We start from the raw sequence: 23,724 nt of genomic DNA, 5'->3' as shown, positions 1-23,724 counted from the left end.
ATTGTGAGCACTCGCTACCCTGATGGCTTCAGCAGTCAGGGGGTGAACTGTGATGAGTTCTTGGGCATCTTAAGAAACAAGCTCCATCCATCATCCAGGTAGTCATGCATTATTCCGTCGATTCCTTTATTTGGGACATTTTGACTGAGCACCTGCTGTGTTTTGGCCTCTGGGGCCCTAATGAAGCAGCAGGATTAGCCTTTCCCTCCTTGAGGTTGCCCCCATGGGTGTCTGATCGGGTGGAGTATTTGAGGTGGGCACTGGGAGGTGGACTTCAGGGTGGATCTGAAAGCATTGCACGTTCAGAGTGGGGTGAGCGCACAGCGATCTGAGAACTTGGCCTCCTGATGTCTTTCTGTTTGTCCCCTTCCCCCCTGCAGCCAAGGCCAAGTCGAAGTGCGGCCCCACATTCTTCCCCTGTGCCAGCGGCATCCACTGCATCATCGGCCGCTTCCGATGTAACGGGTTTGAGGACTGCCCCGACGGCAGCGATGAAGAGAACTGCAGTAAGTGCCGCGGACACGGGTGCTGCGATCCCTCATCCTGTCCCGCCAGCTGCACGTGTCCACGCTGGCTGCTCTGTGCGATTCCGACACCCGGTGGCTCAGGCGTGCTCTGCTGTGGCTCACGTTCGGCTCCTGGCCTCTCCTCGCGCGTGTAAATATGTAGATGCTTACCTGCCGTTTATTGGGAACTCCACTACGAGCACCGAGCCTGAAACGTACTCTATTTTCAGTTCTGACGGTAGCTGTGCATGTGCAGTGTACTCTCCCCAGGGAGGCGATCGGGACTCCCAAGTGTAGAGAGGAAGATGAAGGCACCCAGGGCCACACGGGGTGTAAGTAGCAGAGCCATCTCGGATCCGCGTCTGGGCCCCTCTGGTGCAGCACTCACGTTTAGGTGCTTCCTTGCTCTTCTTACTTTGAAGTCTTTCAAAAAAGTATTTATTAATGATATAGCCCGTGCTGTGGTTGGAAAGTCTGCCCCCCACCTAAATGCAGGAGGTTAGCCCCCACAGCTGTAAGGGAGTCATGCTATGAGGGTGCAAAGTTCATCCTGCTCTGGGGTTTGGAGGCGGGGGCCTTTGGGAAGGGACTGGATTAGATTAGGTCAGTTAGGATGGTGGTTGGATCCTGGTGGCTTTGTGAGAGATAGGTGCTCCCTGTCTTTTGCTGTGTGGTGCTTGGTGCCACCCTGGGACTCTGCCACCAGCCCCAGTGGCCAAACCTGTGGGAGCTGCCGGATCTTGGACTGGACTCCCAGAACCGAGAGCCAAAATCAGCCTCTTTGCTCTATCAGGTTAGGCTGCCTCAGATATTTTGTGATGTAATGGAAACTGAGGAACTCTAAGAAGACTTTCTTGAGAAGAAGGTCCAAGTCATGGAGATGAAGCTAAACAGCCCCTTGACTATGACCGCCGTGATTTGTTTACCTGCTGTACAATGTCCTATGATATCAGCGTATACCTAGACACACATGTGCACACACACCCCGCCCCCATCACGCTCACTCTACTGCACCTGGCCTGTTGGCAGTCTCAGGGCTTCCCTTCCCCCTGGGTCCCTGCCGTCCGTCTTTCCCAGCATCCCCCTGTCCACAGTGGCTCCACATACAGCAGCTCAGGGACCTCCACGGCGTCTCTCCCACCTTCAGTGTCCTTCCAGCTCTGCCAATGAGTTGCTTTGTAGCTGCCGTGGGTCCCTCTGGTCAGAGATGCCTCCTCTTTCCTCTCTCCCCAGATATTAGACCACCTGAGCCTTCATAATTTCCTATTTTTTTTTTTTTAAGGAAGTTTTAGGTTGACAGCAAAAATGAGGGGAAGACACAAATTTCCCATAACCCCTGCCCCTACCCACACACAGCCTCCCCCTGGTCAGCATCCCCTGCCGCAGAGGTGCACTTGTCACAGTCGGTCAGTCTGCACTGCAGCACGTGGTCACCTGACGTCTGTCCTTGACATTAGGGTTCACTCTCTGTATCGCGCATCCTATGACTTGGACGATAGCATCACGACACGCATCCACCACTGTAGCATTGCTCAGGAAGGTTTCTCGGCCCTGATCTTCCGTGTGCTGCCCGTTCCTCCTTGTCTACCCTCGTTACACAGATTAATAACAGTTTTTGTCATCTGGTTATTGTAAAGAACTTGCAAAATATAAAAAAAAATGAAGTATAAAGAAGACAAAATTGCCAATAACCATGTAAATTAAAATGAGACACTGTTAATGCTTAGGTTATTTGGTGCCAGTTTTCTTTTTCCCTTCCTCTCTCTCTCTCTCTCTCTCTTTCTCTTTCTCTTTCTCTTTCTCTCTCTCTCTCTCTCTCTCTCTCTCTCTCTCTCTCTCTCTCTCTTTCTCTTTCTCTTTCTCTTTCTCTTTCTCTTTCTCTTTCTCTTTCTCTTTCTCTTTCTCTTTCTCTTTCTCTTTCTCTCTCTCCCCACACAGACACACACACACATACTTCCCAAAGTTTGTTGGACTTTTTAATGGGGTGGGCGCTGTGATGTGGTAGGCTAAGCCTCCACATGGGGCACCTTTCTGAATGGGTGCTAGTTCCTGTCCCAGTGGCTCTGTTTCTGATCCATTTCTCTGCTATGAAAGACAGAGGAGACAGAGAAGGGGGCGGGGGGGAGAAGAGGATGCCGGCACTGCAGGCGGTGGCTTTTACCTGCTATGACACAGTGCCAGCCCCGCTGTGACTGTTTTCCCATGTGATTTTTCCCCTATACATACGTTTCAGTGACTTTGGTGGTGGTTTTGCTCAATTGATTCTCCCTAGTCTGGTGGTTCCACTTCAGGTCCCAGAGGAGGCGGGCAACTCCGCGCTATTATTGTGTCCTTGCTGGGAGAGCCCATAAACCACAGCTGCCTCGCAGTAGGGGCAAAGGACGTTTACAGCTCCCGTGTAACTTCTCCTGGGCCTTACTGGGTCCTCCTGGTACAAGTAGAGAAGCCTGGCACAGCCACCAGGGTGTTGTGTGGTTAGGAGAGTGACCAAAACCCAGGGTCGCAGGGAGCATGCGTGCAGCCGACAGGGCAAGAGCCTGGGTGTGGGGCTGTGTTCTGCTCTAACGATGCCTGAGTTGGGCTCCCTGCATGGTGTCCTCGTCCCTCAGTGGGGTGTGCCAAGAGCCAGTGTCCTCCAGTTCCTGTGAGGATCGGATGTGTGATATCCAACATGTGTTTGGTATCTTGGCCGGCCCAGAGTAATTGAATGAAGAATAAATAGTGATTTAAAATGAAACCATGAGAGATTAAAGGAGGACCATTTCTACTAGAAGTTTGCCTTTGGCTCTGGGTCTAGAGGACATTCTTTTGCGTTCCATTTAGTCCTCCTGCCTGATCTCCGCTTCCTGCTGTGCACGGGGGATCTGATAGTCTAAGTGAGAAATTTTACACAAATACGCATATTTATATATATTCATACATCCGTATAGTAATTTCATGGTAATAAAAGCCAGGCGTGACGCATTATAGGGTGTACGTTCAAAATGATTGTATCATCCTTTGCACCCCCTTTCAGAATTGGAAACCTTGAGTGATTTAAATGTTCGGATATTGATGTTTGCCAACCTGAGTACAATTATATCCATTGCAGGCTATGTCAGTGGGGGTTAAGCCAGCATTTTCCACGTGCATAGGTGCCATTTATAAACAGACTCAGGGGCAAGCGTGGGACAGCAGTTAGGTCGCCGCTTGGAACACTCACCTCCCCTGCTGGAATGCGTGGTTCACGGCCCAGCTCCGCTTTCCTGTCCAGCTTCTTGCTGGTGCACACTCTGCGGGGCAGCGATGATGGCTCAAGTGCTTAACGCTCTTGGGAGACCCGGACTGAGTTCTGTCCTCCCGTCTTCAACACTGGCTGTTGCAGACATTTGGGGAATGAACCAGCAGATGGAAGACATCCTGCCTCTCCCTCCTTTTCTCTTCTCTTAGCGGCTGTTCTTCAGTGAGACAGAATTTTGTTACCTCAGCTCCCTGATAAAAGTACAGTTCACACAGCAGAGGGAGAATAAGTGGTTGATTCTCTCCTGCTGTCCACCGGTTTTTAAAATACTAAGTTAAAAGTCACTCTTTGTATTTACTTCTCAATTTTTATTTGTGTTTCTTATTTTACCTGCAGATGGTGAAAACCCCCGAGACGATATTTCCATTTTTGCTTTATACTTTTGAATATACTGTGTAAGAACGCCAGTGGAGAACATCGTGTTTACCCAGACTTTCGCCATTCTAGTTGCTCTTCCGTTCTCCCTGATGCTCGGGTTTCCTTCTGGTATCATTTGCCTGCTGTCGGAAGAACTTCCTGTGGCAATCGTACATCATACACAGCCGCTCTGCGAGCAGCAGATTCTCCTGGTTTTCCTTCGTCTGAGAACGTCTTTATTTCACCTTCACTGCTGAAGGATGTTTTTACGGCGTCTAGAATTCAGGGTTGACAGTTCTTTTCTCTAAACACTTTAAATGTGCCACTTCCTACTGGCTTCTGGGGCTGCCCAAGAGAAATGTATAGTCATTCAAATTGTCCCCCATAGTTTCTCTATCATTTTTCTCTAGACGCTTTGAAGAGTTTTGTTTTTTTTTCCTGTCTTTAGATTTCCATGCTGAGATCACCATGTGGCTGGGTGTGGGTTTCTTTGAGTTTATCCTGTTCAAGATTCTCCGAGCTATTTGAAACTGTAGGTTTTCTTCTTTCACTGTGCTTGGTGTGTTTCAGCTATTATTTTTAAGGTTTTTTTTAAAGTCCTATACTCTTCTTTCTTTACAGGATTCTAATAACAACAATGTTAGATCTTTTGTTGTTGGCCCATGGGTCCCTGCGGCTTTGTTCATTTTCTAAAACATTTTTTTAAAGGATTTGTTTTATTTATTTGAAAGGCAGAGTTAGAGAAGAGAAGAGATGAGAAGAGATTGATCTTCTGTCTGCTGGTTTACTTCCCAAATGGCTGCACAGCTTAGACTAGGCCAGGCCATAGTCGGGAGCCTAGAACTCCATCTGGGTCTCCCATGCGGGTGGCAGGGACCCAAGCACTTGGGCCATCTTATGCTGCTTTCCCAGGTGCATTACAAGGGAGCTGGATCAGAAGTAGAACAGCCAGGACTTGAACTGGTGCTCAAACTGGGTACTGACATCGCAGGCAGCTTAACATGCTATTCCCCAGTGGGGCCCCTGTGTTCTTTTTAAATCATGTCTTAAGATTTTATTTGAGAGGTAGAGTTAGAGACAGTGAGAGGGAGAGACAGAGAGAAAGGTTTTCCATCCGCTGGTTCACTCCCCAAATGGCTGCAACAGCTGGAGCTGTGCTCTGATCTGAAGCCAGGAACCAGGAGCTTCTTCCGGGTCTCCCACACGGGTGCAGAGGCCCAAGGACTTGGGCCATCTTCCACTGCTTTCCCAGGCCATCGCAGAAAGCTGGATCGGAAGAGGAGCAGCTGGGACTAGAACCAGCATCCATATGGGATGCCGGCGCTGCAGGCAGAGGATTCACTACGCCCCAGTGCCAGCCCTGAATCATGTCTTTTCTTTTTATTCAGGTTGGATCATTTCTGCTCACCTCTCATCAAGTTCACTTCCTGTTCCCGTTGCTGGGTACAGTCCGCTTTTGGACCCATCCGGCGTTGGGTTTTGTTTCAGTATCAGTTATTGTATGGCTTAGTGTTCAAGCTTCCCTTAGGTTCTCCTTTCAATTTTCTGTTTCTTTTTCTCTGAGCTTCTGCGTTTTTCCATTTATTTTGAGAGTGTTGGCGGTTGCTTCTTAGAGTATTTGTGTAACAGCTGCTTGCGCATCTTTGCCACAGAATTCTGGCATCTGTGTCATCCTGCCCGTGGTGTCTGTTGATTCTCTTCCCCAGGGGAATAAAAATTTTCCTGGTTCTCCCTGTGACAAGTAAGTTTGGAGAATGTTCTGGATGTTTTCCCCTGTGTCTTATTTAAATCCTATAGAGAATGCTTATATTTTTGTCTTAGTGGGCAAATGACCCCAATGGGCCAGGCCACGAGTTTCTGCCCTGTGTGGGCTGCGCTTGCAGCCATCGCCATACCGTTCTTGTAGTGCTGTTTGGATCTGCCCTGTGCGTGCACCGCCCAGCCCTCGTGCCTGAGTTCAATTCTGAGTGCCTTCTAGGCACCGATCCGTGTGTATGTGGCCCGAGGATCAGCCTAGGAGTTCATAAGGACTTCATGCCATTGCTGTCCTGAGCTCTTCCTTCCCTGTGATATCTGTCCCCCCCCCCCCCCCGACGTCCTGGGGCTCCAAGAGGGGAAAAATGGTGAGTTCACCATTTCCGCAATAGTTCAAACTTTGATCTTCTTCCCGAGTTGGCCTGCGCCAATTTGCTTTTCCAAAGCTAAAAACAGCTGCTGCCTGCATTCCATGTAGGTTTTTAAAGCAGCATTCAGTGGGTGAGCTGGGGGCGCCGTCACCTGCATCTGATCTGAAACCAGCACCTCTCGTGAGCCAGGTTCAGCCACACACACAGAGAGGCAGCCAGGCCCCATTTGCCCTCTCCCTCCCCCCATGTCTTGCAGAGGGGATATGCATCACACTGTAAGGTCACAGACATCCCGCCTGAATCCCACGGATCCTCTAGAGCCAGAGCACAGGAAGCTCGGGACTGTGGAACATGTTAATGACCCCCACAGGGAGGCAAGCTGCCAGGGCCACAGTGTGGGGACTGCCTCAGGCCCAAGTTTACCCATAAAGAAATTCTAAGAACAGAAATGTTAGTGGATTGAGATTGTAGATTGAGAGAGATGAGACAGATCAGCCAAATACCATGCAGGGACCTTGTTTGAATCCTGACTCAAGTGAACCAGTTGTTTAAAAACATTGAGATGGGGGCCAGTGTCCTGGCACAGCAGATTAAGCCACCACCTGCAACATCGGCATCCTGTGTGGGCACTGGTTCAAGTTCTGTCTGTTCCGTTTCTGATCCAGCTCCTTGCTAATGCTGAAGAAAGCAGTGGAAGATGGCCCAAATCTTTGGGCCCTGCATCTATCTGGGAGACCCAGCTGGAGTTCCAGGTTCCTGGCTTCAGCCTTGCCCAGCCCTGACTGTTGTCACCAATTGGTGACTGAACCAGTGGCTCTCTCTGTAACTCTGCCTTTCAAATACATAAAATAAATCTTTAAAAAATAAAAAAATGACATAATTGGGGACATCTAAATTGTGGTTGGATATTTGATGACATTAAGGTATTGTTGATTTTTAACTATGAGAATGGTACTATTCTTTATTTTTTTAAAATGTACTTTCTGAAATGTATTCATGTTTTATTTCTAAAGTGTATACCAGAGTATATAAAGATAAAAACATGTGATATCTGGGATGTGCTTCAAGCCGGTTCCATCAGTAGAGGGGGTAGTGGGTGGGAACAGGATTGAAAGAGCATCAGTGACTTGTTCATTGTTAAAGCCAGGTGATCAGTACATGGGGGTTATTAAAAAGGTCTCTGATTTGGCCTGTGTTTGAAATTTTCCATAATAGGATGATAAGAAATAAAAGAGTGGTTTTACTGGGTGACATATTTTAAAAATTGTTTTATGTCCTATTTTCTTTTTTTGTTTACAAAGTGTAGAGACACAGAGAGAGAGACAGACATCTTCCATCTGCTGTTTCACTCCCCAGGTGCCTATAACAGCAGGGCCTGGGCCAGGTTGAAACCAGGAGTGCAGAACTCAGTCTGGGCAACCTCCGTGGGTGGCAGAGACCCAAGCACTTGAGGCATCATCTGCCACCTCCCGAGGTGCACATTAGCGGAAAGCTGGATCAGAAGCAGAGGCAGGACTCAAACCCAGGCTGTTTGATCTGAGAAGTGGTCATCCCAAGTGCGGGCTTAACTGCTTCACCAAATGCCTGCCCTGAGGGTGATATCTTGACTTTAACAGATAACTAGAGAGCCATATTTTTAAAGCACTTCGGTCTACAGATGTGTACTTTCTCAGCATTGCATTTATTTTACACTAAGGAGTAAGGATAAGCAAGCACTGGTATTTCCTTTTAGTATCACAATGTTGAGATTTAGCTCTTCATTTTCTTCCTTTCCCCCTCTGGCCGGATTTGCCCTTTCTTCCTTGTCCCTTGTGCTCAGACATCCCCAGCTGGTGGTGAAACCCTAACATAGGGACTCTAGGCAAGACTTGAGATGGCAGAGGGTCTGGGTGACTGCCACAGGAAATTGACTCAAGCTGAGGATCTCGTATTGATGCTTTCAGAGTAGCTGTGCTCAGAAAATCCATGAGGCCCTGGACTGCATCTCTTCTACTGAGGACAAATTCTTGCCTGTCCCCATGAGCACAACAGAATCGTCCTACTCGTGTTTGTTTTGCTCACCCCACTAGACTGTCCTGTCTGTGGCTCTACTCATACCAGTCCAGATTCCTGTCTCCCTCTCTTGTTCACTCCTCAGCTGCCCCATCCGTTGTTGGCGACAGGAAATGCACCTTCTGTTGGGTGGACTGGGTGAACTGGGAGTTGCAGGGCCATCTTCCTCGCAGCACTCCAAAGGCATGGCATCAAGTTCTCCTCAAGGACTCTTGGATGACCTGCTTAGGTTTCCTTAGGAAGCATTCCTGGTTGGTTAAGGCTGGGCTGAGTTGTCCCCCTGTAGGTCCCCACACTCCCCTGGGCCTGCCTCCCCGATCTCCTACTCTTCCCCACCCCTTGCCTCTTCCTTGATTTTCTGTCTTTGCTGTGACATTGACAGCCACAAGGTGGTATCATAGGGGCTCACAGCTGTACTCCCAGTGCTTAGCCTTAGCATGCAATAAGTAAACATTGAATAGGTAGCACTGCCTATACTTGATCTTAATGGTCTGTTGTCCTGTGCATCCTCCCCATGAGAATGTAAGCTCCTTAGGGACTGCGCTTTGCTTTATCTTCATTGCTTACTCAAGTGCTTTATTTAAAGGCAGTACTCACGGCGCCTGGGTTCTAGTCCCGGTCGGGGCGCCGGATTCTGTCCCAGTTGCCCCTCTTCCAGTCCAGCTCTCTGCTGTGGCCCGGGAGTGCAGTGGAGGATGGCCCAAGTGCTTGGGCCCTGCACCCGCATGGGAGACCAGGAGAAGTACATGGTCCTGGCTTTGGATCAGCGCGGTGTGCCGGCCACAGCGCACCAGCTGCAGCAGCCATTTGGGGGGTGAACCAACGGAAAAGGAAGACCTTTCGCTCTGTCTCTCTCTCTCACTGTCCACTCTGCCTGTCCCCCCCCCAAAAAAAAAAAAAAAAAAAACAATACTCAATAAAAGTCTGTTGAACATGTGAACCACCAAGTAACTGATTGAAAGAAGGGTTAAATGAGGAGGACAGATTTGGGTCGGCGACCCTGCCCCAGTCCCTCCCAGCAGTCAGGATATGTTCCTAGCATATGGATATCTGGACCCTTGTGTATGTCTTCCAATGTATAAGTATTTTTAGGCCTTATATTGTTCATTAGTCCCAGCTCCTACCTTCTTTCTGTGCCTCCTCCCACCGTCTCCATGCCGGATGCCATGCATCGTGCTGCAGGGGGTACAGAGATGAGTCAGAACCTGGAGTTCTTGAGCTTGTTCTCAAGCAAGGGAGACAGTAGTCCTCGTACGCCGAGAATTACAGTGTGGAGTTGACGTTAGTGCTGTGGGGATCAGTGATTATTTCCCTCCAGGCTCATCGGCTGTTGCAGGAGGTGGGCCCAGGAGCAGCAGTCTACCGTGTGGGCATTTGTTGTAGTGGTTAAGGTGCCAGTGGGGATGCCCACATCCCATACCGGAATGCCTGGATTCAAGTCCCGGCTCTGCTCCCAATTACACTTCCTGATAATGCACACCCTGGGAGGCAGCAGATGATGGTTCCAATAGTTGGATACCTGTCAGCACCCACATGGGCGACCAAGGTCAACTTCCTGGCTTCAGACTTTGGTCTGACCCAGCCCTGGCCATTGCAGGCATTTGGGGAGTGAACCAATGGATGACAGTTCTCTCTGTATCTCTTTCCTTGTCTTTCCAACAAATAAAATGAGCAAGTCAATTAAAAGTTTAAAAGCAACAAAAGTTGGCAGTGCAGTCCCATGGGCTGTTTCAGGCTTGGGGCCCACGAAGAGGCGGGGAAGCCTGCAATCACTGAGCCCTGTGTGTATATGTGCTTCTGTGTGGATGATCTCATTCTGGGGAGGCTGTATTATTGCCCTTCTCACAGATAAGGCAGTGGAGACATGGGAAAGTTAAATAACTTGCTTAAGTAACTTAGTTGCCAAGTTGGGCCATTAGCCTCAACAGTATGAGTCCAGAGTGCAGACTCTGAGCCACTACACTGATATACAGCCCCAGGGGTTATAGTCATAATCTGCCAGGGTTGGGCACCTGCTGTGGGCCACATGCTGTCCTCCATGCTTGCCTGCATTGGTTCATTTAATTTTTACTCTGTCTTATGACGTAGTCCCTATTTTTATTCTCACTTCGCAGATGAGAGAATCAAGGCTTGGAGAAGTTAATCATACAGCTAGTGAGCAGTAAGGCTGAAGTTGAGTCCAGGTGGTCTTCGCACCCTCACTCGGAACCACTGCAGCAAAACATGTGCTTCAGTTGAAAGACTGGGGCATGCCACGAGAAGTTAATATCTTGGGGCCGTATTGATATCCAGGGAGGGGCAGTTAATACTGAGCAGGCAGGTGCAGATAGAGGAACATCCATGAGGGCTGATGCCTGGTGTGCTGGGGCGTGGAGGCACCTTGTCGGAAGTGGGACTACAAAAAGGAGTAGTTAGGGAGCAAGGTGGATAAGCAGGTGTTTGAGGTCTGGAACTTTCTGACAGTGGAGTCCAGGCAGCGTCTGGAGAAGGGGGTGCTGATTGTTGGAGGGAAAATTTGGAGAGATGTCCACAGATGGGTGGTGATTGAAGCACTGAAATTGGACTTGTTCCCTGGCAGTGACAGATTTAGGTGTTGGACAGGGGATAGCCATGCCCAGGAAGCCGTCACAGGGGAAGCAGCAGCAGTCAAGAGCAGTGATTCCGACTTCTGCAAAAGGCCTGTGGGGACTGAATTTTAAAATCATGCGAGTCTTTGGAAGTAGGTCAAAGGCAGGTGGGTGCAGCACAGTTGTGTCTCACCGGCTTGCTCGGAGGGGCAGCCTTTGCCTCCTGCAGACAACGAAGAGATCTGAGCTCCAGAACATGGCTGCACACAGGTCTTGCTCTGTCCTGGTGGGTGCAGGGCTGCTGTGCCAGGCCGTGGTGGCCCTGGTGCTGGGCCAGGTCCTGCCGAGCAGACTTTGACAGGGACGTAAGAGCTTGGGGCTGCCACAGACAAACCAAGGTCAGGTGGCATCCTTTCCAAGCTCCAGCATGGCTGGGATGGTCCCCTAAGGTCACTCAGTGGGCTCAAGTTTCTTGGGCCAGGCACCCTCCACTCTGGAAAAGAGGAGGGCTTGGTGCAGCTCCACCTCTCCCCAGCTGCCTGGTTTCCAGGGAAACCGGGGCTGGGAAGCCAAGCCCCCCACCGGAGGCCATGAGGTTGGAAAGTGGGGTCACCACAGGACAGAGGAGCAGGTGGGAGTTGTGGGGGCTGGCGACAAGGAGTCCCTCGTGCTTGTGTTTCATCAAGGGCCCTTTGAGGTGGGAGAGGGGCCGCGTCACAGACTTTGAAGGAATGAAAGCAAACATTCCCGAAGTCCCGCGGAGACAGGCTGCCTCGTTTCCTGTCTGGAAGCCGGTCAGTTGGCCGCTGGGTGACCGCAGCATTCCCCTGGCCGTCTCCTTTAGATGTGGCTGAAATGGACGCCTCCGGTTTAATGGCCCACTGAGCAGTTCCCTTGGAGAACTTGGAGAGCCCAGCTGGGGCTGGGAAGCAGCTCTGTGGGAGCCCGGGCTTCCAGGGGTGATAACCAGGGAGCTTCTCAGCCTGCGGCTGGGCTTCTGCCGTTCACTGTGCAAACGGTTTCCTGCACCCTCGGCACAATCAATGCAGGGAAACACAGTGTTCATCTCCCGGGGAACTGAGCTGAGCAATGCAGTTCCCAGGGCCTGGGAAGTCCTGGCAGGGACAAAGCGCACACAGGTGTGTGGGGACCGTGGAGTGCTACCAGACACTGGGACAGAGCATCCTGACGCATGCGCAGTATGAGCTGTTTGTTGAGCAGTCCTCAGGGTTCTGGGCTGGGAAACCCCTAGGACCTGAGCCCTGTGTGCCCCACGCTCACAGTGTCCTCTGCCTTGTCATGTGTGCTCTGAGACCTGGTGGAGCCCAGAGCTTAGCGACAAAGGCCCTGGAAGTCACGCGAGCAGACTTGAGCTGGCTGGGGGGTGGGGGATGGGGGTCGTCTCTGGGGGAGGTGAGTGAGTCGGCCTCATGCCCAAGCGTGTATGTCACTGCCAGGAGTCTCGCGATGTTTTGTGTCTTGGCTACAGCAGCACTGACCATTTTTGGGGACAGCCCAGGTGCAGCCTTAGAAACTTGATCTTTAGACTGGCTGCCGTGCATGGTTGCCTTTGTTTTCCTTTGTAGAACCTTCTAGTCTGTTTGGACCCTGTTTGGTCCCTATGCTGTTGGAACTCCTGCGGTTGTTTTTGTAGCTCTCCTGTCCCTTCCCATAGCTGTTGGCCTTTATTTCTGGCTGCCAGCCTTTTCCCAGGGTGGTGAGTGGTCTAACCCCTCCCTTCTTATTTGCTTTGTCCTTGGGCACTGTAGGTCAGAGTTCGCTGGAATGTGCGTAAATGAGAAGCATAGACCCGCAGGCAGTGAGGGCCCATCCCAGGGGAACTCGTGGGTCTTTCCAGGCAGGAACACCGTGTCAGGAAACACCATGCCTTTGTATATTTGCCACTGCTGGGTTTTGGGTGCGTTTTCTGCCATTTTCTCCTTCTGTTCCTCTGCCTTGCTTGGCATTTTTGAAGGAGTCATTGAAAAGGAGCAGTGCTGGAAGTGGCTGTTGACAAGTGTGTGTGTGTGTCTTTGAGCCGCTGTGCACCTGAGTGTGAAGGTGTTGTTTCTTTCACTCGTTCTAGTTGACGTGTAATAATTGGACACATCTATGAGGAAAGCCATGGTATTTCTTTTCAGAAAATTTATTTCGTTGAAAGGCACAGTGAAAGGCAGACAGCTAGAGACAGATGTCCCATCCATTGGTTCACTCCCTAAATGCCTGCAACAGCCAGGGCTGGGCCAAGTCAAAGCCAGGAGCCTGGAACTCCATCTGGGTCTCTCATGTGAGTGGCAGGAACCCACGTACTTGAGCCATCACCACTCCTGCCGCGGTGTGGATCAGCAGGAAGCTGGTTTGGGGGGAGCTGGAACTTCCTCCCAGGCACTCTGATATGGGATGCGGGTGACCCGAGCGGCATCTTAACCTCCGCGCCAGCTGTGCCAGCATGGTATTTCAGTGCATGTTTACATTGTGTAATGATCAAATCAGGCAGAATAATTAGCAGCATCCCCATCACCTCAGACATTATCTTTGTGTTGAAATTCAAAATCCTCTCCTGTAGCTGTTTTGGAATAGACAAGAAATGATTTTCCAGGGTGGTCAGTGGGCCACAGGGGGTGTGTGGTGGGAGAGTAAAGGAGTAGGAAGGCAAGTACTCACCGTAGCATCTCTGCCAGGTGTGACTCCAGTCTGGCAGTGAAAGTTTTCAGATACATTGCAAAGGAAAAGTCGAATGAAGTGAGCACCTACGCTCCCAATGCTCTGGTTTTTAGAAAAACACATGACCACAGTGCCTCACTTGCTTCAGCTTTTAAAATAGCGAAATGTCATCAGATGTGATTAGAAGTCTCTACTGTACCCCTCCTAGGTGCAACCCTCCTCCGTTCTCTCTGGAAGTATCCACTGTCCTGAACTTGGGGCCTTTTATTCCCATGCACATTTTTATTTCGGTATATATTTCTGTATCCTTCAGTAATAAGTGGCATTCTTTTGCATGAGTAGCTTCCTATAAAAGAATGTAGATAGCTTGGGCCATCCTCTAAGGCTTTTCCCAGGCCATTGACAGGAAGCTGGACTGGAAGTGGAGCAGCCGGGACATGAACTGGCACCCATATGGGATGTTGACATTGTAAGCAGTGGCTTCACCTGCTACACTGTATTGCTATCCCCAGTGCCGGATTTTTTTTTTTTTTTTTTTTTTTTTGACAGGCAGAGTGGACAGTGAGAGAGAGAGAGAAAGGTCTTCCTTTGCCGTTGGTTCACCCTCCAATGGTCGCCGCGGCTGGCGTGCTGCGGCCGGCGCACCGCGCTGATCCGATGGCAGGAGCCAGGTACTTATCCTGGTCTCCCATGGGGTGCAGGGCCCAAGGACCTGGGCCATCCTCCACTGCCTTCCCGGGCCACAGCAGAGAGCTGGCCTGGAAGAGGGGCAACCGGGACAGAATCCAGCACCCCGACTGGGACTAGAACCTGGTGTGCCGGCGCTGCAAGGTGGAGGATTAGCCTAGTGAGCCGCGGCACCGGCCCCCAGTGCTGGATTTTTAACTAAGGACTTTGTGACTCTAAAACCTGAAGTCTTTGCAACTCTCCCTTGAGCTGTCCATTGGAACACCATAGGAAGATTTAAAAATAAGGAAAAACAATGCCTCTTAGAACCATATTCTGAGTTAAAAAATAATAAATGTAATGAAATATATCATGCACTTCAACACTTTGAAGTGTATAATCTACTTGCTGCATTCACAGAATATTTAACTATCACTACAATCTAATTTTAGAACATTTGCATCCCTTGCTTGGCCTGGCAATAAGTCCCTGGGTTCATAACCTCAAGGGCACAGACCATATAGGAGTCTTAAATAGACTTGAAATGGTTTGTGAACTTTTTCTAGGATGCACAGCTTTCATTGCCTTCTCTGAAAGAATAGAAATATAGCCCTGAATGTATTAAATTGTAGACAAGGGTAGCCACACACTGTAAATTGCACATGGATCACTGAGGCCCCTTGCGAAAACTGAGTATAAGATTCAGTAGGTTTATTGTGGGACCAGACCTACTGTCATCAGTTTTTATGATAGGTATGCTACATTTGGGGGAGGGGTGGCATTGTGGCACAGGAGGTTAAGTCACCACTTACCATGCTGCCATCTCATATTAGAGTGCCAACTTGTATCCTAGCTTTTCTAATTCCTATCCATCTCCCTGCTGATGTGCTTGGGGTGGGGGGGTGCAGATGAGGATGGCTGAAGTGCTTGGTTCCCCATCACCTATGTGGGAGACCTGCAGGGAGTTCCATGCTCCTGGCTTTGGCCTGCCCCAACCCTGAATCTGTGGCCATCTTGGGAGTGAACCAGTACATGGAGATCTCTTTGTCTCTCTCCATATTAGTCTATCACTCTGCTGTTCAAATAAATAAATAAGTAAATATTTTCAAATTGAATACTAAATTTGGACCTTATAGAATATAGATAAATAAGTAAAAAGTGATCAGTACTTCTCACTGTTATATTTGTGAAACCTGTGCACCTTGACACCGTCTCGGTCATTGTTTACTGCTGGACACCAGTGGTTGACACAAGGTGGCCTGTGACTTAGATTTTGTCTGCTGCCTGTTTTTGTAAATAAAGTTTTATTAGAATACAGTCACACCCTTCATCAATGAGCTGTCTATGGCTGTTTTGCATTGCAATAACCATACTGAATCCTTACAACAAGGACCCAAATGGCTAGCAGAATTTAGCTCCTTATAGAAGTTAACCAAGCTTAGAGTATCCCATTGTGACAGTATACAGCCTTGTATATGTTTTCTTATAGGTGAACCTTTGGGTCATTTCTGACGTTTTTAAAAATATATTTTTTATTCATTTTTATATGTTTGTTTATTTGAGATACAGAGATGGACAGAAAAATATCATCCATCCACTAGTTCACTCTCCAAATGCCTACAACAACTAGGGCTAGGATAGGTCAAAGCAAGGGCCCTGGAACCCACCCAGATCTCCCATGTAGGAGGCAGGGACCCAAGTACTTGGGCCACCCTCCACTGCCTCCCAGGGTGCACATTAGCGGGAAGCTGGAATTGGAAGTGGGACAGGACTCTAACCCAGGCACTCTGGTAATGGGATGTGGGCATCCCAAATGGAATCTTATCCAGTGTGCCAAATGCCTGCCTCATTTCTAATTTTTGATTTTATTTTTTTACTTTCCCAGTAGTGGCTTCACTGAACATTTTTGTTAAAGAGTTTCTGAAGAATATAACAGGAAGTGAAATTACCAGACTGTAGGTTATGTGCACCTTAAAGTTTACTAGATATCGTAAATTGGGCTCCAAAGTGGGCCTTCCAATTTGTACTCCCACTTGGAGTCTGTAAGACTTCATCTCACTCCACATCTCTGCCAACAGCCTGGGGTTTTATTCCTTTTTTTTTTTTTTTTTTTTAAAGATTTATTTAGTCAGAATTAGGAGAGACAGAGAAAGAAATCTTCCCCCAGATGGCTGCAATAGCAAGAGCTAGGCTAGGCCAAAGCCAGGAGCTTCATCCGGGTATCCCACATGGGTGTTGTGGCTGAAGCAGTTGGGCCGTCTGTCACTGCTTTCCCAGGCACATCAGCAGGGTGCTGGATAGGAAGTGAACCAGTGCCCAAATGGGATGCTGACATCTGAGGCCGTGACTTTACTCATTACATTACACCACAGTGCCGGCCCCTTGGTTGTTTGGACCCTAAGTTTGGCAGATCTGATGCATATCACGTGTCACATCATTGCTAGTGACGACACAGTTTTTCATGTTTTTGTTGACAACCATTCCTGTTACGTGATGTGCCTGATTACATCATTTGTAAGGGCATCTTTTGAGTTGCCCTTTTCTTTTTGATTTGCAAGGGTTCTTTGCATATTCTGGCTATCAGTCATTTTAATTCTGTGCATTAGAACCGTCCTGTGGTGTGGCTTCTAAACATGCACACTTATCTACACACCCGTGAGTATGTATAGTATGCATCGATACAGACAGAGGAGCATACGCACAGGACTTTGCCTTGGGAAAGTCTGTGAGATTGGAAGAAGCTACGACTGGGTGAAAGGTGGGTAGCTGACAGTGGCCCCAGCAAGGGGGATGCAGCCTGGCCTCGCCCACAAGGGTGCTCCCCTCAGCTTGAGTCTGCCTCGTATTGGAGCAATTCAAATGCCTTTCCGAGGCTGGGTTTGTGTGAGCTGATTGTCACTGAGGCTTTAGAGGCATGAACGTGACCCACAAGGCCCCAGGGATGCAGAAGGCCGCCGCGGTGGGATGCCGACGGACGGGAGGATTTGGAGGGCTGCCTCAGACGAAGAGCCTTTGTGATTTGTGGTTTCTGGCTTCCCCGTTCTGGTTTTGGCTGAAGCCAGACCTTGGTTTCACTTTAATGAAGTTGCACTGCTCTCTGGCCCACAGCGGTTTAAATAATTAAAACTTCCATTTTCAGGCCGGACTTCTTTGGCTGGACTTTGAGACTGGCCCATCGTCCTCAGAACAGAGCTCTGACTCTGCAACCGTGTACCTTCCTTGGAAAGTTTCAAAGCAAACTTTCTGAGTTCAATAAGAAAAAGAAGAAAAGCCTTTGGGTCCACATAGTCCTGTGGGGTTTTAACAAATCCTTGTAGCCAGGCTCCCCGTGCATCTTAATAGCTCAGTGGAGCTTACCGAGAAGATCGATCGGGTTGACCTGCTCCTAACCCCAGAGCAATCTGCTGTGCTGAGCCTGGCATCCACCTTGGTGCTGTACCCCCACATCAGGGCAGGTACAGGCCCAACTCATTACTCAAGATCCAGGGTGACCCCTCTTCATCATTGCCAATATTGCTTCTTTGCGAGAGGGTCACATCGCATGGATCTGAGACACACAGAAGTAGGGGCAGGGGTGGCACCTTCCCTGAATCTCTGCTGCTTGTCAGACTTGGCACTGCCGGCTGATTTGCCGCTCAGGTCTGTGTGCTGTAAGAAGCAGGGTCAGCTTCCTGGCTCTGTAACTTCCCACAGTGGTCCAGGACCAGTGCTTTGCTTCCAAGGGCACCACACTTGGCTTTGGGCTCTGTCTTTGCCTCCTTGACTGTTTTCATAATGTTTGAACAGTGGCCCCACGTTTTCAGTTTGCCCTGGACCTGGCCAACCATCATCGCTGGTCCTGTCCACAGATAAAGCAACTGAGACTTGGAGCGGAGAAGTAGTTTGTGTGAGATTGCACAGCAGGTGCATGGCAGAGCCCGGATTGGAGTCGTTTCTACTTGATTGCTTAACTTGTTGTAGACAGAACAGTGGAGTGAGCCTTATTGAATGGCACTGCAAGAAGGGGAAGCTAGGGATATTGCTCTGTAGGGCTACTGATTTCCTGTACAGATTGGCTTATGTGTTGCTAAGCCTTTATGCACTGGCTTCTTTCTCTAGATAGTCGCCTCCCTTCTCCTTGACTGGAGGGCCCAGGTCTGTCATTTCCTGTGAGGTCCTGCAAATGCCTAGAGCAGGAAGGCTCAGGAAACAGTTCCTGGCCAGCTGGGTCCATGGTCCATTTTGATTACAGGGAAGAAATGGAGACTACTGAGTTTACCTTGGTGAGTCATGGAGAATAAGTGAGGCATTAAAAAGGCTGGTCCATAGTCAGGGAGCTGGAAGGATCCTACAGAGTCCTTGGGCCAATCTGATCTTGCAGCACTTGCTTGATGGATCAGGTTCATGGGCCTCTGACCCAGCGGCTCCTTGTGGCTTTGCATATCTCTTATGTGTCTCATGTGCTACCAACCATCACACTCTTGGGTCTCCCAGGAGAGAGTCCATAGGAGTCAGGTTTGCCCCTTACCCAGTGGTGGCTGCTGGCCAGTCTGGGGGTTGACCGTTTGAGCATACCATTGACCTCTGGCCACCTTGGTGTGGTTACAGGACACCAGAGTAAGGCTTGTCCTGTCCAGCCTCCTCGGATGAGTTCGGAGTCTGCCAGCTTAGAGGATGTGTTCACTGCTTCCTACACAGGGCATGCCCATGGTTGGAGGAGGGTCTGGGGTCCCCAGGGTGCCACCCCGGCCTCCCTGTGATCCGCTCTGTTTTCCTTTCACAGCTGCTAACCCCCTGCTCTGCTCCACCGCCCGCTACCACTGTAAGAACGGCCTGTGCATCGACAAGAGCTTCATTTGCGATGGGCAGAATAACTGTCAAGACAACAGTGACGAGGAAAGCTGTGAAAGTTCTCAAGGTAGGAGTCTCCGACGCTCTAAAAAAATAATCACGCAGTAGCACTGAAGGAAATGTGAAAGGGAGAAAGCAACACCCGTGTCCTCCTCCGAACATAACAGCTCTGTTCGTTTTTGCACTTGGCTAACAACAGTGCGCCTAGCATTTTGTATTTGGTGGTATTCGTGCATTACATATTGAGACTGTGTTTCCTCTTCAAAGCCATCTTTGCCTCTGGCCATATCATATCCTGGCCAAGTCCGTTGCATTGTTGGGGGTCAGGTCATTTGTCCCCGTTGACTGTGCCTCAGGATAAATTCGCAGAGAGCGCCTGTGAGGTCTGAGACTGCTGTTGGAATGTTTGTCTTCTGGGTGTTTTTGAGTTCCTATGGTGGCTGTCATTGTCTGCGCCTGTCAGTTTGACTGTCCTGTCTCAGACACTCACTGCCTTCCTTCTGTTACTGCAAATCTAGTAGCTGTGGGATGTGGGCCTCCTCAAGGGCTTTGATTTGCATCTCTGTGATTAGGAGCAGAGTTAACATTTCCCCCTCGTGTTTGTTCACTGTGTTGTGGATTGTCTGCTCCTCTCTGGCTCTTGATTTGGGAGCCTTTTTAATAGAGACTGAAGGATGCAGCTGGGGTTAGAGGAAGGTGAGCTCTGTGAAGGGACCTGGGAGGACGGAGGGCCCTGTTGAAGCCAACTGGGAGCCAGTCTTTGCTGTTGACTCGTCCTCAGAAAGCATGTTTCTTTGGTGATTAGGAAAAAAGTATAACAATTGTGAAATGTGCATCTATTTTAAGTCACCCCGAAGAACTGATGTCATCTATAGGTAATCTTTACTCTTTTCACTTAATACCTTATTGCCATGAATCACCCGTATTATTGTTTGGCAGTGGAGTTTGTTTGTTTTGAGTATTATTTAATAGGATTATAGCACAGTTTATGGCTTAATGAGGAAGAGAATTTAAAGCAAGAAGAAAGAAAATGTTAGTAAACTGATTAACAGGTAGACTTCTGTGTTGAGAGGTAAAATAAACGGGGTAAGTGTGATGTATTTAGATGTAGGTTGTTTTCAGGGTCCTAGCTTTTATTTTCATTTGTGTTTATAGTGCTTTTAAAAATGAATGGAGGAATCCATCACTGGGTTATGCTTCCATGAATAGTGAGAGCAGGCCACAAACCAAGGATTGTGATCAATCCAGATCGGAATGGCTGGCACCCATAGAAAAGACTGAATGTGTGTCAGCAGATACTTAGCTGGGGTTTGTGCAGAGAGCACCCTGCAAGGTGAGTGTGGAGCAGAATGACCTTCTGCTTGTCCTTGGCTAGGCAGTCCTCTTCTAGGGCCCTCTCTGGCCCAGGGGTCCTCACAGTGGCATCCATAGTCCATCAGCATCATCGGGGAGCTCTTTGGAAATGCACACGCTCAGGCCGCATGCCAGACCAAGGGACTCAGCTGCTGAGGGTGGACCCTCCCCACCCCCAGGTGAGTACTGCACAGTGAAGCCCGCGCTCCAGTACCACACCAACCCTGGAGGACTTCCTGAACTTAGGACTGAACCGAAGAAGATATTGCGATATTGTACACAAAGTCAGGTTTTTGTAAACCAAAATCTGCCCCAGGGTGCAGCCAGGGATGCTAGCAGATGTGGAATGGTCCCAATGCTGAGGGACTGTTGGCCTGCGTAGGGGTGATTGAGGAAGATTCCCCCATAAATACTGCTTCTTAAATTGTTTCTTATGTGTTGATGTGTCCTAGACTCCTTCTTGCTGTTCCAAGATGTTTCCAACACTCTCCTGTCTGAGAGTGGAGGTTAGGGAAGCTGATGGTTTGGGCCACGCCCCTCACGACCTTCCTGTACCTGTCTCCGTGTTTTGCTGAAGCAGATTTTTCTTGTCCCTAAGAGGAATGGTTGGTCTCTGTAGGGTGGTTGAAATTAGTTTTTCTCAGTTTGGCTTCTTTCTGTCACTCTGTGTTCCACTCTGCTAACTAGGATATTCATAGAAGAGCCTGGTGCAGACATGGACGTGTGAAGCCCACCCTCTTGGCAGGTGTCTTCCCTGGACTCTCAGCTTTGTGTCTTGTATACCCAAAGAACATCCTCTTAGAGAAAGCAGGCCCCATCTGGCAGTGCTGTCCAACACCTGTCCCGTCGCCATCCATGTGACACTGGCCTCGTGGTGGCTCCCACTGTGGAAGCCACCACTGTTCTCCACCTCCGAGCAGGAAGTGTTCGCTTTTGCCTCTCCATTCCCGTAGAACCCACTTAGTAGCTCAGTGGGGGGCACATGCTGAAATCTGTAGGATGCTGTCACGCCGAGTCTAACTTGCACCCTACATGGTGTTACAGCATTTGTGCATTTGTGTTATGTGAGTTTAAGTACCCACCATCTATTGAAATAATAAGTACTATTATTGTCTAGATAGAGTAGAAAGTTCTGCCATTTTCTGAATGGGAGTACACTCTACCTGGGTTTGAGAGACAGAGCTCCAGGCAGTGGCCCCCTGCAGATTTCTAGAGGCATCTTGAGCAGGCAGAATGTTGCCTGTTGCCACGCAGGATTTGCCACTGTCCTCTGAGGGGTGGTGAACCTGTGTGGACCAGGCCTCATGCTGTACCAAGGGCTCTGCCCAGGAGCTCATGGAGTCAGAATATGTCCTACCTGCCTGCTTAGGCTGAGCCTCCAGCCCACGACAGATGCTTCTTTGCCCTCTGATGACGTGGGAAAAGAAAATTACACTTTGTAATCTTTATTTTGATGGTGCAGAAAGCTGGTCCCAACACAGGAAATACGGTGTCCGAGGCACTTCACTTCTAGTTTGATTAGAGTGTGAAAAAGTGGAGTCTACTTTAGGATATTAGCCACTTCCCACGTACTCCCCTGTCTAGCATTCAGTCCCCTCCATGTCCTTGGCCTCTAAAACCAGCAACCCACCCTGTAAGGAGTGGGGAGAGGGGCTGGGACCCTGTCAGGGTAATCAGTACTGCATCTTTGTATCCCGTAGTGGGAGGTGTCAGAAACCCAGGGACGCAGTTGTGGAACTGAATGTTAATGGGAACCTCATTGATTAGAAACATAACCTGCTCGTAAGAGAATTCCAGAAGCAGGAGCTCTGGGACAGGCTTGTGGTGGCTTTGATGTTGCTCGGGCACTGTCCTGGGAGGGGCATCTCTGGGAGTTAGCAGGTGCAGATGTGGGTAGATGTGGCCTCCAGTCATCTGGGCGTTGTACCTTCTGAATGTGGTCTGGACCTTGTGATTTGCACTTGTGTGGCAAATACAAGTAATGTAAAATTTACCATCTTCTCTGTATTTAAGTGTATAATTCAATAGTGTTAAGTATATTTGCATGGTTGTGCAACCAGTCTCGAGGACTTTTTCATTCTGCAGATCTGAAACTCTGTCCCCATTAAACAACTGTTAGGCCTGCTCAGTAGCCCTTGGCTTTCTGTCTCTATTAATTGGATAACTCTAAGTGCCTCATATAAGTCGAATCTTCCAATGTCTGTCCTTTTGTGACTGCTGATTTCACTTTGCAGGCCTTTGAGGTTTTTCCTTGTTGTAGCATGTCTCAGAACTTCCTTCCTTTTTAAGACTGAATGATATTCTGTTATCTGGGTAGACCCCATTTGGCTTATCCGTGGTATTTCAGCGGAGAGGACACTCTTGTAAGTAATGCTTCTCTGAACAGGTAACAAATCACACCCTGCTTTTCACCAAGGCACTCCAGTGAGAGTGGTGATGTGTGTTCTGAGACTGGCTTACAGAAAGATTCTTGCACACTCTCACTTACGGTCCGTCTTGCTCTCGCGGAGGGAAGCCAGCTGCCACATTGTCAGCTGCCCTCTTGCAGACACCCGTGTGCTAAAGAACTGAGCAAAGCCAGTGAGGAGCTGAGCTCTGTTGGTGGAGCCCAGCCTTTAGCCCCGGCCCCACCCCCGTTGCAGCCTTGAAAGAAACAGCTTTTTCTGGCGCTCTGACCCACAGAAATCCCAAGATAATCAGTGTTTGTGTTCTAGGCCTCAGAGTTTAGGGGGAGTCCACTGTGCAGCATTAGCAATACCTCTCTGTGGGCCCAACTCTCGCTGCTGTGGTCTCTGACAGTTTCCGATGATGCTGGCTGCGGTGCTGGGTCAGCGCTCTGGAAGCAGACCTGCGGGGGTTTGTGAGCGAGCAGACTGGGGCAGCCCAAGCCGGCTGCCATTCACCGCTCTGCTTGTGTTTTCCTGTTCACAGAGCAACCCCTGCCCCAAGAGTAGGCACGCTGAGCACCCCCCCATTGTCCATATGCACGAAACTGAGAGCACAGACATTGTTCCTGGCCGGATCCACACAGCCAGCAAGTGGCAGAGCCAGGATGGAAGCATAGGCCATGTGATGTGCAGACGGCCGTGCTTGTCACCTGTGACACTGCTACCTGGTGACACGGAGCCAGGTTGAGGAGCTGCAAGTGTTGGTTCAGTGCAGCCCTTGGGGCCGGGAGCTGGTGGGGGAGGTTTAGCACCAAGACAGCTTGTGTGCCTCTCTTTGTGCTCAAGGGCTCCTTTCAGGAAAGAAGAAGGACATGCTGTTCCCCTGCCCACCTCCTGAGGGACGCTGGGATACTGGGAAGCAGCCACTGATGCCAG

General features: G+C 49.5%; 1 protein-coding gene across 8 annotated transcripts in view; it reads left to right on the top strand.

The window, feature by feature from the left end:
• LDLRAD3 (low density lipoprotein receptor class A domain containing 3) overlaps positions 1 to 23,724 on the top strand; it is a 259,920-nt gene that overhangs the window by 125,055 nt on the left and 111,141 nt on the right. For all 8 annotated transcript variants that reach the window (XM_089309616.1, XM_051852329.3, XM_089309609.1 and 5 more), the window contains 2 exons: positions 381 to 506; positions 18,981 to 19,115. In XM_089309616.1, coding sequence (XP_089165742.1) covers positions 381 to 506; positions 18,981 to 19,115 — 261 coding nt within the window. The remainder of the gene's footprint in view (positions 1 to 380; positions 507 to 18,980; positions 19,116 to 23,724) is intronic.

The sequence above is a fragment of the Oryctolagus cuniculus genome, chromosome 1 (genome assembly GCF_051225735.1).
Source record: "Oryctolagus cuniculus isolate XC-2025 breed Fujian yellow rabbit chromosome 1, ASM5122573v1, whole genome shotgun sequence".
Taxonomy (NCBI): Eukaryota; Metazoa; Chordata; class Mammalia; order Lagomorpha; family Leporidae; genus Oryctolagus; species Oryctolagus cuniculus.
This window is presented reverse-complemented; position numbering and strand designations above follow the sequence as displayed.